Raw genomic sequence first — 19,092 nt, forward strand, 5'->3', positions numbered from 1 at the left:
GTTGCTGCAATTTAAGCCCATTGCTTCTTGTCCTATCCTCAGAGGTTAAGAAAAACAATTTTTCTTCCTTGTAACAACCTCCGACATACTTGAAAACTGTTATCATGTCCCCTCTCAGTCTTCTCTTTTCCAGACTAAACAAACCCATTTTTTTCAATCTTCCCTCATAGGTCATGTTTTCTAGACCTTTAATCATGATGATCTTATCTATCACGTGGTGCTTGTGTCATTAGCCGTTCAGATAAAAATATTGTGAGATTCTCCTTATTTTTTGGAAGTACAATAAAATTCATTGAGTTACTTAGAAGAGGCACACATCTGCCTTCTACCACTTCTTTGGATGGGTCTTGTATCTCTTGAATATTTATGCATTGTACGACACTTAATAGATTCCTTGCAGTACCTGTCAAGCACAATATCTATTCCGTGGACATCTGCTCCAGATCTATGTACTCTTTTTACAAATGTGTCTGCAAGGTCTCCAAATGTTTTGGCTCCAGATAGCTTTACTATGACTTGTGCATCTATCACAAGACATCCTTTTTAGAAAACCTTTGACAAGGTTTGTCACATCAAAGGCTCTTAAGCTAATTAAGTAATCATGGGCTAAGAGGGAAGGTCCTCTCATGGATCAGTAACTGGTTAAAAAATAGGAAACAAAAAAAAGGAATAAATTATGATTTTTCAAAGTGAAGATAGGTAAATAGCAGGGTCCCCCAAGGATCTGGACTGGGACCAGTGCTGTTCAACATATTCATAAATGATCTGGGAAAAGGGCTAAACAGTGAAGTGGCAAAGTCTGCAGCCGATACAAAACTACTCAAGATAGATAATCTTCCCAGTCAGCTTTGGATTTACAAAGGGATCTCACAAAACTGGGTGACTAGGCAACAAAATTCAGTGTTGCTAAATGCAAAATAATGAACATAAACATAATCCCAACTATACATACAAAACGATGGGGTCTAAATAAGCTGTTACCACTCAAGAAGGATCTTGGAGTCATTGTGGATAGTTCTCTGAAGACATCTGCTCAATGTGCAGTGACAGTCAAAAAAGCTAACAGAACGGGATAGATAATAAGAAAATATCATAATGCTGCTATATACATATATGGTATGACCACACCTTGAATACTGCATGCAGTTCTGGTCATCCAATATTTAAAAAAAAACTAAATTGGAAAAGGTGCAGGGAAAGGGAACAACAATGATTGGGGTATGAAAGAGCTTCCATATGAGGAGAGCTTAAAAAGACTGACTGGGACTGTTCATCTTAGAAAAGAGATGACTAAGTGGGGGATACGATAGAGGTGTATCAAATCATTAATGGCGTGGAGACAGTGAACACACAGTCAATCTGTGGAACTCATTGCCAGTGGATGTTGTGAAGGCCAAAAATAAAACTGGGTTCAAAAAATAATTAGATAATTTCATGGAGGATAGGTCCATCAATGGCTATTAGACAAGATGGTCAAAAATGCAACACTCTCCCATCGGCCTATTGTGTCTTCACCAGACCCGCTAAATTGATGCCGCTACATCAATCATAGTGGTGCCAATTTATCACCATAGTGAAGACAAACCCTGTACCACTAAGCCATTCTGGGAGCTGATCACGGTCCACTTGGCTGAACTTCTGACAGGACCTCTTGACAACAAAGTTCCCTTGCTGGAACTCCTTGAACATGCAGCATCTCCAGTCCATAGGTTTCACAGAACTGGACTATCTTGTATTACAGACATTACAGCTTGCCACACATGATACATCACTTGTAGATGCTCTTGTGTTCTTTAACCTCTGGATTTTGATTTTTTTAAAAATCAATAGCAATTTCTGTGCCGCCTGATTGATACTGTCTGCTCTGAATGAAAGATGGACTCAGTTCTGTCAATGACCTCTCTGTATTTGACATATTGCAGTTTCTTTCTAATGGCCATTGCCTCCATTATTCTATGCAGTCCTTGTTCACCTGCTTCATGCATATCTTCTTTACTTAATCCTTGGCAAATAATACAGAGATATCTTGAGACTTACTACCGATTCCATAGTTTACTTACAATTGTAACTGATATGAGTGTCACAAACTACAACCTCATCTGACCACTGTTGTTCTCGCTATTTGTAAAAAAAACCATCATCATCACTTATATGTTAATTCTACTCTAACTACAATGCATTATGTACTGTAAAACAAATACAAAGCATGCAAGAAAATTATTTCACAAATTACAGGAAAAATAACTGGTGTTATGATTAAGTCTAAGATTAGGATACATGGATGACTAAATGCTATAAAAAGTTGAATATTAGGGTGCAATAAAACCATGAAGTGCGTTTCCTCATTTCAGTTCTTAATAGACTGAAAATGAATTATGCCAAACAGTGTGATTTTGCAGACAAGTTCACGAACATGCTGTTGATATATGAAACATTTCTGGTGAATTTTGTCATCAATATTTATTTGCAAGTTTGAGAATCTAAACAGCAAAACTTAGCTTGGTTACAACCATTTTTGAAATCAGCAGGTTCAAATTATGTTAGAAAAAATTGTTACCAACTTTTTAAAAAAATCCCTTATAGAGGATTGAGTCTGAAATTTCTATCTAGTCTATTTCAATCTGGCTAGTTCCACTGGTGCTTTTGGAGGGAATGTGGGGCCATGTGCCTGCCTCCTTTTGATGCTCTTTGCGGCGGTTTGCATTTCTGTGGCACTAGGGAAAGCAGTCAGTGCACTCCACTGAGAGCAAGTGTTCTGATTTTGTCCAGTGCCAACACAAGAGGAGTCATGGAGAAAGTAAGGCTCCTTGTGTTCTTTCTCAGCCCCAACATACATACACAGAGCCAGAGCAGAGTTTATTAGAGCTAGCTGGAAAAATTCCAGCAAAATATTTTTTGTTGGAATTTCTCTGTTCATCAAAATTGAAACATTCTGTGGAGATGGTTCAATTTTGACAAAATTCTGATGGAATCCTGCCTGCCAGACATGTTTCCATTGTAAAACTGCCTGGCTTCCAATTCGCCTACCTGATTCCTCAGCAGCCCTGCCAGGCCTCAGAGTCAGGTGACCCCAAGACTTTTAGGATCCACACCACCGAAGATGGCCTGCCAAGTAGACTTCTGCACCGTCAAGGCTCCATTCCACTTCAGAGAAACTTAAAATAGGAATGAAAACAAATTTAGAAATATCAAAATCCTTTACAGTACAGAATTACCTTTCTCCATGCAGTTCTATCTCTAGCCTTTAGTACACAAGTGTATCAGATTATAAAATAAAACCGCACTGTAAACAGTGAAAAATATTTTGCATAAAAAGATTGCAATGTAAAATATACTGAATACAAATAGTGAAAAGATATTTTGCATATATGTGGTCATATCCTTTGTACACTATTTCAATATTATACTGGGCGCCTGATTTTGCTGAGTTTCTGACCATCCACAACTCCTGTAGTCAGTGTTAACTGTAGGCACCTGTCACCTCTGAACCTCAGGCCGGTAAGTTTAAAAATGTTGGGCTGTGCACATAGAAACTTCAGGCAAAAATACACACTCTAACCTGTGCAAGTGAAGAAACAGTATATGATCATGTAATTAAAACTGTGTTATAGTGCATATGTGCAATGGGGCAGAGTTAGCATGGCAAGTTCAAGGGTAAATTGACATTTTTCTAACTATGGCACGCTTAAGCACATAACCTGCATGTTGCACACATTAACTTTTTTTTCCTTTTGCATTTCATTTTCTAGTTTATTTTTAAAAGAAAAAGGAGGAGAGAAGTGAAAAATCTAAAAAAAAAATAAAATCAGCTATCGTCTCTAAAGCTTTCAAGCTCTCCTTGCTGCAAAACATTTTATAGAGCATGTAAATTCCTTTCTCTAGATCGACATAACTAGGTAGCAACAGAACTTTGCCACCAAACCCCAAGCAACCTTTGATCCAGGCCTTCTGAATACTAGGAAAAGCAGGTTTAGTAATCTTTGGCAATTTGTATGTCAAAAGATCAGAGTGTAGAATTTCACACTTATGTAACATCTAGTTAGTCATCATTAAAATACTTTGCACTAGCTAAATTTATTCTAAAAATCATCCCAATTAAGCAGCAGTCACTATCGTTCACTATCATTAGATTGAATCATTTTCCTGGGAGATGTCCCAGCAAAACAGCTGTCCCAAGATATCATGTCCCAGTGAAGCAGTGCATACTAAAATAAGATTTTACATTTACATAGCATGTTGCATCCCAAAGCACTTTACACATTAGCAGGGTAGAGTTTCAGAAGTGTGGCTTCCCATTAAGGTATGGGGGCAATTTGTACCTACAAAATTTGCACATAGGAAGGCCAGATATCTCTATGACTGTACAGATACAAAGAGCACCATGAAACTGCAGCAGCTTCTGGGGTAGGGAAGAGGGGTATATGCCAAGTAGTTTTACTCTCTGTCATAGCTTCTCCAGCCTGATTAACCAATGCAAGCTCCCCTGCACTCTCAGAAGCTGAGGGGAACATTGAAGGCCTGTTTTTTATTGACATTTTCATTTGGCAACTGGACTTATTCTGTGCACATCTTATGTGCTTCAGTAGCAAGTATAAACCTTGAGATTTGTCGGCTGTAGCTCACCCATGTCAGGCAAATGTCACCTCAGTCTCGCTGGGTAGGAAACTTGATTGGACTTCAGCATGGTAGACAACACAGAATGGGGTAGGCATGCCTGGGAATGCAGGCAGGGGGGTCCTCCTTCTCCAAGGACTCATCACTTCTGCTTGGCCAGCTGAGTGGAGATGGGACCTGATTGGACCTGTGAGGCCCCCCATTAATTTAAACCTCTGCCTGGGGCATTTGAAAGCTTTAGCTGTCCCACCCTCCTTCCCTGTAGTTGTAGTACAGGAAGAGTGTTTTTAGAATGCAGTGGGTATGAACAATCGCTTGTTTTGGGATCAGGAAGGAATTTTTCCTACTAGCACAAATTGGCAGAAGTCTGGGGAGGTTTTTTTACCCTCCTCCTAGCATCATGGAGGCACAGTAGGATTAAAAGGAATAGGACTTAAAAATGAATATTAGGAATTTCTAGGAAGGCTTAGTTCATCACACCATGCCACTGGTGTTCAGAGCAGGTAAAGGCTAAAAGGGTCAGTTCCCAGAGGGAGAACAGACCTGGGGTTTCACTTGTAGTGCGTATGGGAGAAGGGGAGAGCTGATGTCCTTGCAGACCCAGGTCCTCCTTTGGTTCTTTCTGTCCACTTGCTGGAGGGTGAGGATTCAGAAGTGAGCAGAGTCCTAGTTGTAGGCTGAAGAGCGTCTACTCTGAGTTATGGGTTAGCCCTGTATCCTCTGCACTGGCACCATTTAAATGAGAGACAGATGAAGTGGGGCAGATAGCACACCTCCCCTATGTTAACTTAATGAACTTGTGGTTTGCCACTTAAATCTATTCGCCTGCATGTACTAATCAATGGGAGCCCCCCTCTAGCCAAGTCTATACTTAGACTGTTATGGCTATAACAGGTGAGATATAAGCAGCAAGGAATTGGAAGGCGAGGTTGTAAAAAGGTGCTTGTCTTAACTGGAAGTCACTTTCTGCATATCTCATACTGATCCTTAACATTATTTTAGCTGAGTTCTATTCTATTTATGTTGTAATTAAACCAATCTTATAGCTTTCAAGTTTAGCATGTCAACAACAGAAAATCTGCTCACTGGGAATGTTCTGTTTTCAGCACATCAATTTGTTGGCACTGGATAGATGGAAAGCAGGTGTACAGTGAGAGAAACTAAAATATAGCCAGTGAATGTAGATAGGACCTTGGCCTGGAATTTGGGATACCTGAGTTCTGTTCCTGGTGTTGTCACTGTTCTGACTTATCCTTGGACTTCATTTCTGCTTCCACTCCTAGTCTTTGTCTATCTTGTCTATTTAGATTGTAAATTTGGGGGGGGGGGGTGGCTGAGATTATCCCTTACAATGTGACTAGCACATTGGGACCAATCTTGGTTGAGGCCTGTAGGTACTGATGTAATACAAATAAAAATAACAATGGTTCATATTGTATGCTTACTAATGTTTTGTCTAGTCTAATCTAAACGATCAAGTGATGCGGTTCCCATCACTTCCCTTTGGAGACGATTTCACAGCCTAATAGATCTCACTGTCAAGAAGATTCTTTTATATAGAGGTTTGCTCCTGTGGAGCAGTTTGCAGAATTGGGGAAAATTTTGTAATTCTATCCCTGAACATTCAATTTTGTCTGGCAAGATTTATTCTTTGTAAACTCATTCTGCTTACCACTCATGTTTCCATGATTCTCTAGATGTTTAGTAATTTTTCCTTTCCGTATTTGTTCCCGTATTTTACTGGGCACAGGATTTAGAGTTATGGGATTTACGTAATTGGATGTGCATACATAGAACTGAAAATATTTTTTGCTAATTTGCATCTTCCCAAGAACTGTTACTATAGAGGAAAATTAATTCTTCTTCTTCTGTGGTTTATGTCAAGTGTTTTTAATTATGTGATTTTAGGTCTTTCTTCTTTCTCTGCTTTATTTTGGATCAGTTAATTAATTTTAAAAAGAGTCTCCATTACATGCCAAGCACTGGAAGAAGGATAGTAGAGGCCAAAGGGTTGACTACAACAAGAATTATATTACATGCCAGTATAGAAGGAACCACATGGACTAAGTGCGGAAAGATTAATTTAAAAGGGTGTGCCTTCCCAAACATGCTCTTTAAATGTCGTGAGATCTAGTTGAAATCTAGGTTCTATCAACCAATGTCCCTGTTTATATATGCTTAATTTCCTGAAGGGAATTAAAAATTATAACAACTAGTCAGATGGTTCTCGATTAAGAAATGTTGTGCTAATATTAAAGTGCCAAGGATCTAAGACTTTCTGGACTTGTGGCTCTGTTACTTTGTGCAGGTGACAATGCTTTTGTTTCCTGAATTATTTTAAAATAAGTAACTTTAAAATAAGAAAGCTCAAGAACTCTCAAGGGCAGCTCAGTGGTTTCATAACAATATGAACTAAGATTATCTTTTTTGCGCTAAAAATAGGTGGATGCCAGTGTCTGCTAAGCTTTTTATGGGGAGTGTGCATTTTTCATTTATGAGCATTCATCATTAAGTGGCTTTATATTTAAAACATTATCTAATGGAGTTGGAAGTCAAAATATAGACATGTTTCAGAGCTGTTTGATTTATGAGATAGCAGTCCTATTTAAATGTATACATGTGTAGTGTGTCCTGACACATTAAGTGCTCTAGCTTCATTTCCTTTTCGATGTGTACCTTTACTATTTTATCACCATGCCAGTGTCTCTACTGTGTCAATGATCCATGGATCATGTAACCTTGTCACAGTCAAAGGACACGACAAACTCTCAGTAGGATTATTTTTCTCTTACTATACTTGCAATACACACACACAAATACTAATAGCATTGAAAATGGAACCAGAAAAAAATATGTTAACCTCTTTTAAACATTCTGGTCCCTGAACAATGTATTATATGTTATATCATGTGTGGTGTTAGTCTTATGGTAGGCTCAGCCGTGTGTATTAAGGATAAAGTGGATGCCTCAATTCTGTAAATCAGACCTATGATCTTAATTAAAGTTTTTTGTGGTGTATTTTTTCTCTATATATTCATATACATGTATACAGTTTATATATCAGTATATTATCTGTATAAACCTATTACTCATATTTTTCTATCTTACCATTTGAGTTACTCTACAACTTCAAACTCACAGAATGGCACAAACTATCTTGTCTCTCAGTTCTTCAATATTATTAATAATAGTGGTAAGGAGACACATGGTCAGCAGGTTAACAAGCTTTCAGTGGAAGACAGGAATAGTTTGAGCTATAAAGTTAACCACACACCTGCTATTCAGCTATGGGAAGGTACTGACTATATGGGGGGATTAACACCCTGCAGTTATGAGGGTTACCCTTCCTCATACAGAGGGCTGGCAGGTAATCTACAGCACACCTAGCTATCCTCCATCCCATACAGACCATGTGTCAAATGGCTGAAAGCAACTTTTCAATCACTCAGCAGATCACAGGCCAGTGGAATGAGCTGAAGAAGCCGTGGAAATATGTGGATTAAGTTTCTCCCTTTCACAGAGACATAAACCGTTCATGTACATGGCATTCCTACAAAAACAAAGCAATAATTTATAATCATGGTAGAGAACAGTCCATAGATGTATTGGTGGGATAGTGTAATGTATTCTGGAAGCTGGCAGACTGATGAAAGATGGAGTTAGTGGGATTCCTGTGAACTTTGGGTAATGTGTGAAGATAACAGGCATGTAACTTGGCAGTGCCACTGGAGGTAAGGACTTGCCCACATTTTTATAATAAAAATGTCCTCAAGTTCTCAGCTGAGGCCAGGAAGGAAATTTGGTTAAACCAAGATTTAAAAATGTAGCTTAAGTCAGCCATACTCCAATGTTTCCCCTTCTCATTCTCCTCCTCCAAATATGGAGAAAGGCGCCACCAGGAGCTACAGTTAATCTGGAGACTAGAGCTGATCAGAACATTTTTGACAAAGTTTTCATTGTGAAGGTTGAGAAAGCAAGACTCTCACATGCTAACTTCATGGATGATACACTGACCTGGGATGTGGGAGACTCAGGTTCAAGTCCAGTGTAGAATGAAACCAAATTTCAAAACTTTGACTATTGCCAAGAAACATAATTGTCCTCTGGACAGCTCTCTCTGTGATCGAATGTCTACAGTCAGCTATATTCAGGCTATTGCCAACTGAAAGTAGGCAAGTATACCAGCGGAAGAACTTGTACCAATTTAAAATTGGGGAAGAGGGAACACGCTGAATCTCTGGACTTTCATGGATCCTCAGAAGAAAATGTAAAAGGCGAAGTGTTTCATAAAATAACTAAAAACATTGTTTTATTAAGGGGAATTTCACAGAATTCAAATATCACAATATTTACTCCCACATTCGACAAACTTCAAAGGTCACTTGGGGACAGAAATTAGTGGCTGGCATCGTTATCACTAACTGAGGTGAGAAGTGGAAAACAGGATCTCCAGATACCCAAATGGCACTGTAATTTTAAAGAGGTTTATTCTGTTACTAAGTTTCAAATAAGCAATGTTTGAGAGGATTTGAAGTTTAGTAATTAGCCCACTAATTTTCTGCATGCACAGGAGTGCTACATGCATCTAGTTATAGTTCATACACTTCACTTAAAAAAAATCTCATTACTCTACTTGGAAGTTTAAGGATTCAGTTCAGAAAAAGCGAATAGAAAGATATTACACTTGGGCAACAAAATAAAAGGAATAAGGATCCTCTGAGATTATTTAATCATTTGTTTTATCCACATGGATACAATTCACTCTAATGCAGAAGATTCAACCAAGGCTTTACACATCAGTTAAGCCCCCGGTAAAAAATGTAAGTGGAGTTTATATGGTGCATAGGGCCTTGTGTCAGCCCTCTGTGCTGGGATGATGCTTACACAATACCGTCTAAACAGCATTTTATAAGGACAGTACAGTGGTTTCCACTATAAAGGCAACACTGATCCCTTTACTTAGAAAACTAACTCTGATATCTCCACTATCACCATGTAACTGTTGGGAAATAATGACATTTTAATGACCACCATAGTATTTGGTGAACTGTATCCAGAGATTTGTATCTATGGCTGGAGAAGTGATGATTCTGATCTCGATATGCCACTATTAACTAAGCCACCTATTTTAAAAGCCCGTTCTCAAGCTGTTGATTGTCTAATGCAGACACCTGTACTCTGTGCTATGTAAGTGCAAGCATTAACAATAAAACTTACAAGAGTAGGCTGATGTGAAGAGGCACAAAAGTCAAACCAAGCCATATCTAATTTTATCTGGCTGTCATCTTGTGGTGCGTTCTCAGTGATGCAATAATAAGGAGCACAGAGAGAAGGCTCAGAATAGATGAGAATGATACTTTTGACAGCTGGCTTCTGATTTAAAGTTCCATCCCCCCCTCCCCATCACTCATGAACATGCACTTATTGCACTCAATGTATAAGAAGTTAAGGCAATATTTTTCTGAAGCAGATAATGTAACAAGAACCTGTACCCAAGGTTGTTGCTAATGGAAAAGCCCAACAGGAATTTTCAGTACCTATATTTTTTTAATGATTTCTTCATTGTTTTGGGGTTCTTTATTGTGGTCAATAGCTCCTCCTCTGTTAGCTTTGAGTTTGGCACTGAAAGCTCTATAAAATGCCCTAATGGTCCTCAACAGTGCTGTTGTAGTACAGGATCTGGTTGTGTTTCCATTATGAATCTAGTTTCAAAGATATTTATATCTCAGCCATTTTAATTTGCATTAGGTTGTGGAGAATTTGGCTCACAGTCAGTGAGTGATGTAATTTTTGGTGCATATGTGTGTGTGTGTGTGTGTGTATTTGAAAAGATGTCTTTTAGCTTAGAGCGGTTTGCAGTTCAAACCAGTTTTATCTGGTTTCAAAAACTTTCAAACAAACATATCTTTAATTAAAATAAAACGTGCATATGACTATGAAACCACTGTATAGTCTAATGTCTGAACAATGTTTTATCTTATTCAGAAACAACTTTTCATGCTTTGAAAATATCTACACAGTGAAAAATATATTGCACATAAGTTCATTTAAAATTTTGAAATGTCATAAAATTGCTTGATTTTGCATACTTTTCATAAAGTTTAAAACAGGTAAACGTTGACAGAGGTCCTGTGGAAAACTAATATTAGATTCTGTAAGTAATAACTGTATCATAAGGAGACAGAATTAAATTCTGGCATTTTCTAACTTATAATGCTTGACTTTGCAACCTAAATAACATTTTTTATGTAGTATTGTATATTCTTTGTGTAGTGCATATAGACAGAATGCTTTTACCATCAGTATACATTACATTCTGTCTTTGGCATCCTTATACAGGTGGTCAAAGTTTACATTTCCTTATAAATTTCTGTTTGCGTGCAGGATTACCGAAGGATATTGGAGCAGCATATTTATTTGTAACTCATTCAAGGTCTTGTTTGAGTATTCAGCGATGTTGCCTTTTTGGCAGATATTATTTTAACTTATATTTCTGTTAATTTGTTCAGGTATTAGAGCATGAGAATTGAATAAACATAATTCCTATTCTACAAAACCACATTCAGCATCTCCTCCTTATTCATGTTTTGTATTGTGCAACTGTTAGAAGTATATATTTCATTTCTGTCATGTAATTAATAGTATTAGCTTGTGTTGAATTCTGTTGTCTCTAGTCTATCCAAGTCATTCTGAACACTCTTAGTTTGTAATTGACTACCAGTCTTTCACCCCAGCTTCATGAGCAAATTGTATCACCTTTCTGCATTTCTCTCTCTTGTAGGTCATTGTTATATAAACTGAACAAGATCATTCCTAATACTTATTCTTGTAGCAGTCCATTACTTATACTCCTCTTCCTGAAATGTTACCATTCTCAATTTCCCAATGTCTTCGGTGTTTGAGCCAATTTTGTACCCATTCAAATTCAAACATCACACCCCTTTCACCGTACTTGCTGACCTTTTAGATTAGCTTTTTTTAATAAAATGTACGAATAGCTTCCTCAAAGCACAAGTAAAATATGTTCACTTCTACCACCACCCAACTCCCACCCTCTCTTTTTGTGACATTCTCAAAAAATCTATCACCTTTCTAAGAAAGAGATCTTTTGTGAAGACATCTTAATTATCTTTAACAAAATCCTAACTTCCTAGATGCTCCCTTGTTTTGTTGCTAGGCATTTACCCGACAAAGCACTTGAGAATTTGAGCACATATTTATTGTTAAGCATACCCGTTGAAGTAACTGGGACTGCTCATTTGCTTAAAGTTAAGCAGGTGATTAAGTGCTGGTTGAGGCCCTAATGCAATTAGGAAACTTAATCTGCCATTCCATACATCGGTTACACCGGCCATAAAATGTGTTGAATATGTATATTTAAAACATACTTGAAAATATATACATGTAAAAATATTAGTAATTTGATTCATTTTCATGATATTTTAAATATGAGACAATACAATTTACATATTTATAATTTAGTATCATTTTATATTAAATCTATTGTTCTGCAAATTGGCCAGCTTTGTAATATTTAAATATATATTACATATTTTCTCAAATATTTTCAATCTGTATGCAATATATTTTACTCGCTTAGGCACCAGTCCTGCAAACACTTACATATGTATTTAACTTTGTGCATGCAAGTAGCCTCTCCAGTCCCCATGCATGTGTGAGGGTGCCCAGGGGAGTTGGGCAGGAATGACTACTCTGCGAATTTTGCCTAATTCTACCATGAGAAAATCGTATCCATAATAATGACAAGGGTCACTTTATCTTCAGAAATCCCATTTCCAATATGGTTTTAAAATCTCTCTCCTTTGCCAATTTCTTTTGAAGTAAAATCATAGAGCTTCAAGAGTATTGCAAAACTTGCCTGACCAAAAAGAGTTAAATTTTACAGTCTCTCAGATTAGCTGGCCTACTGTATCTTCTTAGCCATTTCCCCCCAACTGCATAAAGACATTGGTGGCATAAAGGAGGCAATAGATTTAAAAAAAAATACTAACCATGATTCTTTCCACTCTATGACTATAATAAATGAGTCTGCTGTAAGTGAGATCTGTATCTGTTGAATGAGTGGTCTGTGTCATAATTTTGACACCACTGAAAAACTGTATTGAAGGAGATCAAAAAAGTCAGAGCGAAGAAATGCCTACTGTACATGTTTGAAGTTTCTGTAAAAGGAATACAAATAGTCAAGGCAAAAAATTTTATAAGCTAGTGGGTTTGACCTCAGCAATGAGCTACTGGACCACCCAGGGTCAAATATTACATAACACATTCTGAGGCATATGTGTTGTATAAAATCCTTAAATCTGGAATTCATGTACCACACAAAGTTTGACCACAGAAAGGATTGCTGCTACACTCACTATCACCCACACACACATACACAGGAATAATTAGCAGTGTACAGTATATATAATGCTGGTGGGAGGAGGGGAAGAGAATTGCCCAGCTGATGTCATCTGCAGCCTAATATCTGGTAAATTATGCAGCAGGTTAATATTTAAATACCCAGTTTCCCTGAATGGCAACTCCAGCTCAAACAGTAATATTTATCTTTATATAAAACACTACAGAAAGGCAGACAGACAGCTACTCTCTCACGTTATTTCCTAGCCTACAAAAATAATAATCACCTGTTCACTGCTGATGGATAGCTATGGGATGGGCTGGTATTCAGTGCAATGTTCACAGCAACACAAAAGTATGGAGTCAAGAGTGAAGGAGTTAAAAAGCAAATCATTTAAAAATAAAATACCTTTAAAAATAGCTGAGACAAAAAGTGCTCTCAAGTGCTGCCCCTGCCTGAATATTACAAAACCCTTCCTTTGAACCATGCTCCCTAGAAAGGAGCATTCAAACCTTGGAGAAGGAGGGAAATGCAGCAAAGTACCAAAATATTATCCTGGGAACTAAGCCCAATCTCAAACCTCTTAATAAAAAGACATGACTGACATCACAGAAAAGAAAATTAGAGATAAATGAAACTCTAATGCTAAGTAGCAAGCAGGAAACACAACACGCAAACCCTAACCCTCAAAAAACTCGTCTATATCAAACACATGATACCACGTGAACAGACAACCTGATTTATTATGTCATGAGCAGGCTTTACTCATGGTTTTACCTTTTGTATACTATGGGGTAGCCTAAATATGGACATTGACCATTGACTTACCATTTCAAAATGCCAACTTTTCAGCAACAAGTGGCTTTCATCTTGAATACATGTCACTCTGAAATTTTCCTCCTAGGCACATGGTCATAATGCCGAACAGCTGATGCTCCTAGGAGATAGCAAGGGTAAGAATTCCTCTAGCCCTCCATCAATACTAAGTCCAGCCGCCCTTTCTCATATGTACGGTGTATTCTATTGGAGTTCTATATAAACTTATGCAAAAGGAAATCTACTAACACACATGCAACTACAGTGATATTACTATAAAAACAAGCCCAGTCACACATCTCCTATTCCTGGTCATTGAATCATCAATTCATAAGCTGTACCGTATACATTTTGCACAGGACATTTTTCAATGTTGTTGCAATCCTCATTTTTAATTACATTTTTAATTACATTTTCAACAGACTTCTACCTGTCAGTATCAAATGTATACTGTTTTCCTTTGAATATTTGGACTGTTTCTTCAGACAAATAGAGCATACCTGGAAATATCCAGTATGTAAATAATATACTGCACTTCAGGCAAAATCACTCTGTGATAAACTTGACCTTGTTGTTTGTTTGTGGCTGCAATATTCATGAGTAGTGCTGTCACTATAACTTGTGAAAACAACATATGAACAGTGTACAATCCACAAGGTAATGACAAACTCCCTCATTCGCACCCGCACACCCACAGGCTCATATGATACAAATATAAGTGACGATTGTAGCTAACTTTCCGTAATAAGCCTGATTTTTACACAGATTTTCCAAAACTGAATCATTCTATCTGATATTTCAGTTGTGTGATAGGACTGCAGGCAGAATATATCTGGAAAGTTTGGATAAACCAGGCAAGATATTGGAGAAAGATGAGAGGTCACAAACTGAGATGGGTTTAATAGATTTCCTTCTTTTCTGGTACATACTGGTATCTGCAAAAGAAGATTAACATCAACTTGGAGTTCAACACTCATCTATTGTTCCAGGTTAAATGTAGTCCTCATGGGGTCTTCATGGCAGGTATGGGAAGAGCGTATCTGGGCCTTATACACATATGTAGGGTAGGTGTGAAAGAAGCCAGACACAGTTATAGCCCCTGAGCTTGAGGGGTCACAAAAGGCCTGCTGCCTTATTACTCTATGAAGATGCACAGTGCCCCAAAGGGGGCAGGGAGTGGTCATGCCATATGCCACAACTACCAGCTTGCAGCGAGGGATTAGCACTGTGAGAATAGCATGCTGCACTCCCACAGGGATATAGCAGCGGGAGTGCTGCCCTCTGCCCACCAGAGAGCTTGGGAAGGTATTCTGCCTTTAATGCTCTGCTTGATATACCTCTGCTCTCATCACGTACTGTGTACACTTCACCAAGCCTCTCTTTTGTGCAACCCTTTTGTCTCTTTTGCCCACAAAAGTGAGTGTCAAATCCTCATTTATGAACGAGGAGCACCCAATGTGAAGATCACCCTTGCATTGCCCAATGCTTGCTCAGCAGTGTGTCAGGCCAGTTATCAGGCTGTAGGAAGCTCTAAATTACACCTGCTCACAAAAGCCTCAATGGCCCAAATAGCAGCTGGAGAACATGGAGTTGAATAGAAGTCCTGGGCACACCCTCTTTATTCCAGTCACACCCCTTCCATCATCAGCAGCAAGATATGGTGTAGGAGGCATTCTGTTGGCTTTACACCAAGGGTGGGTCCCCTTGCACTGGTGCTTTCCTCCCATGGCTGGTTAGGGAAGCTTTTGGGCCAGTTTTTGTAAGCAATGCAGCTGCAGAGCAGCTGTTCCCAACAATCTGGCTGTATGGTTAGAATGTGCTTCCTGTGTCTTATTTAGCTCATTGGCACTTCATGGCAGGGACATTTTATTCTTTTCTATGTTTTTATAGCGGCCTGAACCCACTGTTAACTCTCAATATACTAAATTAATTACAGGTAGATCCAAGATGGAAAGATTAGATCGATCACAAACATCTCAAAATTTTGGAATAGTAAGCTCTGGGTTCTGGCCTTGATCCATATCTCATAATAACAATGTTTAATGACAGTTTAATGACAGTTTAAAGACAGTTAATGACTTTTTAAAATGAATTTTGAAATGTGGATTAAAATAAACCAATGGCCACATTTATCACCCAAAATCTCCAGTGTTACAGGATAGTCAGATTATCACTGGAGAGAAGTAATCTCAGCAAACTGTCTGTTCATTCTATTAAAATTATGGAGGTGACGAGTACTTATACATTGACAGGAATGCTTCTGAAAGCGATAGTTAGTCAGAGCATGTTGTTTTTCTACAGCTACTGATGGCTGAGAAGTATTTTGCTTTCAAAAAGAGAATATACATCAATGATTTTATGAAAGTTATATGTCTTCCTCTTATTTCAATCAAGTGTTTTCCTATCACTTTGATCAAACTAAGTGGCTGCTCTGTATGACCACCATGGTGTATAACACATCTTGAAGAGCTCTTAATGCCGCTTGTAATCTCAGCAGCAATGTCTAAACAACAAGCTTTTAGCTGCCATTTTCTTTTTTCACATGGGCTCTTTTTCTGTCTCGTTTGTGACCTTCCTTATTAATTAAATGGCACATTACAAAAGTGACTGGTTACGGAATTATTCTAAATTGATTAAAATTATAATATTACAGTAATAATATGACAGTAATTCATTACTCCTGAATTCATATTACTTGAATATTGTGGATCTAGTTTTCCTCTGTCTTGCACAGTGTCATGATTTATACCTGTGCAAAATGTGTGTAAAGTGCTACCAAATTAGAACAGGTTTCAGAGTGGTAGCTGTGTTAGTCTGTATCAGCAAAAACAACGAGGAGTCCTTGTGGCACCTTAGAGACTAACAGATGTATTTGGGTCAGAATTTCTTATTTGGCTAAATGCTCCCAACTCCCACTGATGCCACTGAAAGTGGAGAGCCCTCAGAAGTTCCGAGGATTTGAAACCAGTATGTTATGGTATAAAGCTGAATGTGACCTTGAGAAAGGTATATGCAGAATGTCTGATTCAATAAGTGCTTATGGTCAAAAATTGTAATATGCATCGCTTGCATAATTTGAAAATAATTGGAAAAGAAGATTTCCTGATAACTTTTAAAGTTTTTGATGTAAGTATAAAATGTCAAATAGTGTTCAGAGCCTGCTAGGTTTCACACACTTGCATGATTTTAATCCAACCTGAGGCCTCTGCTTTTGGATATTTTTGAAGTGTGTCACAGAGAAGCCAAATTGTTCAGTTCCCCTCCACCCCCTCTTCCTTTTGTAACTATACAAATATGAGATTTGTATTTTTGAACCAAAATCTAAAGAACATTCAAATGAGTCTGAGAATATGCACATTTGCAAATGTTTCCTCCAGTATGTGTTTGAGAGAGAGGAGACAGTAAAGCATCTCTTTTAATTTAGTCTCAACAGTGGCTGCATGGTATTCAGGAAATACAAATGTGAAAGCGGTGCTGAGCAAATAAGAAAACAGAATAGCTTCTGAATTGTTCTTTAAAGAGGAGGCACAAAGCTTTCTACCTGCCAAGACTAGACATGAGAGAAACTGATTCAGACAAACTATCTAAACTCAACCCCAAACTCTAAGTCACTCTTTTTTGAAGTTTTAAAAAGTTGAGGTTAATGTTTCTTGCTTAGTTTATTTGTTGTTTATTTGTATTTTCAGGTTTCTCAGCAGGAGTGGAAACAGAACTACCAAAAAAAATCAGCTAGAAAAGCTCTGCATTCATCTTTTTTTTCATTCTTGTTCCTTCATTTGCATCCTGCATTTCACATGCAACTCAAGCTACACACATCTGTTTCTCCTGCTCTTATCTCTGTGCCTGCTACATGGAGCCTGCTATGCCTGGAATTCTCCTCCTGACCTGATCTATTATGCTTCCACCCTCTCTTCTTTCAAGTCCCTTCTTGAAACACTCTTCTTCCAAGAAGCCTATTAACCATATTTCTCTCAACTCTGTCAAAAAAGTACTGATAAAAATCAAGCAACCCCCTACAGACCGAAGACATGGACATGTGCCCGTCACCACTGCTCAGTCACTTTCCCTTTTCTAGCTTCCTTCCTCCAACCTTTGACTGTTTTTAATCTAATTAGCTTGTATGTTCCCCAAAATAAAGTCCTTATTCAATACATTATACTCGTAAAGCACTAGGCATCCTTTTGGAACAATAGTAATAAATATTAATATTCTCTAACCAATCATTCAATGCCAAGAAGGACTGAAAATCTCACAAAGGTCTATTACCACAAGGTTTCTAACCCAATTTCTAGAGCAAAGAGATTTAGATAAGTATCTGGACTTTTGGACGCTTCTTGACAGAAAGAATCAGATTCAGCAGTACACTCTGGCTGCTGAGTGACACAAAGCAACCATAAACCCCATTTTATGGCTGGTTGAACAGAGTCACAGCTGCTTTGGCCTTGCCAGGATAATGCAAAGCAGCCAGCGCATATGGGTAAATCTGGCCACAAATCTTCTGAGGTTCATGAATTACTAGACTTAACTTGGACAGCTGTAGACTTAGACATCTGCAGATTTAAAATTACTTTTTAAGTCTGCAGAGACTCAGCCAGGGGTTTATGTGAGATGTGATGCACAGGCCCTGTGCTGGCCCTATGCGTAAGGTGAATTTCACCCTATGTGAACTGAAGCTTTGGCTCTGACATGAATACCCATTTGGATTGAGAGCATGATGCTGTGATCTTACTTGACGTTGGATGGTAGTTTATGACTGTGAGAAGCTTTGTGTCTCCTGCATTTGAAACAATTAAACTTCCCAGTAGCTATATATCACAATTTTAAAAGTATGATTATTTGTTCATTGCTATTAGAATGATAGGAAAAGTCATGAGTTACAATGAAGAGAAAACCTAAAGAGAGAAAAGACTGCTGCAAAGAAACATTTTTTGTTTTGACTTCTGAAAGGCAGACTAACACTAATGTAGTCTATTTCAAAAAATGTGTTAAAAGTAGTTTCAAATTACATCTGCCCCTGACTCCCTCAGACAATATTTGTGGCATTAAAAGGTTGTTTTCCTATTTTAGAAGTATTTCACTCCTCTCTGCTGCTGTGTGACAGACCCACACTAATGAAAGGGGAACCTAAACAACTAAATATGCAGGTAAAACAATGAAATTGGCCATATACAACCTTTACAATGGGAACAAACTTTTAAAAATATTTTCATTTTCATAGATTCATAGATTCATAGATATTTAGGTCAGAAAGGACCATTATGATCATCTAGTCTGACCTCCTGCACAACGCAGGCCACAGA

The 19,092-nt window shown here is 38.0% G+C and overlaps 1 protein-coding gene across 1 annotated transcript in view; it reads right to left on the bottom strand.

Annotated features, from left to right (window-relative positions):
* Nucleotides 1-14,690: 14,690 nt before the first annotated feature.
* The window catches only part of IQCM (IQ motif containing M), a 189,027-nt gene continuing 184,625 nt past the window's right edge, over nt 14,691-19,092 (bottom strand). The window contains exon 13 of the mRNA XM_074950990.1: nt 14,691-14,727. Within this exon, the coding sequence (XP_074807091.1) occupies nt 14,691-14,727 (37 nt within the window). The remainder of the gene's footprint in view (nt 14,728-19,092) is intronic.

Source organism: Natator depressus, chromosome 4 (assembly GCF_965152275.1).
Source record: "Natator depressus isolate rNatDep1 chromosome 4, rNatDep2.hap1, whole genome shotgun sequence".
NCBI lineage: Eukaryota > Metazoa > Chordata > Testudines > Cheloniidae > Natator > Natator depressus.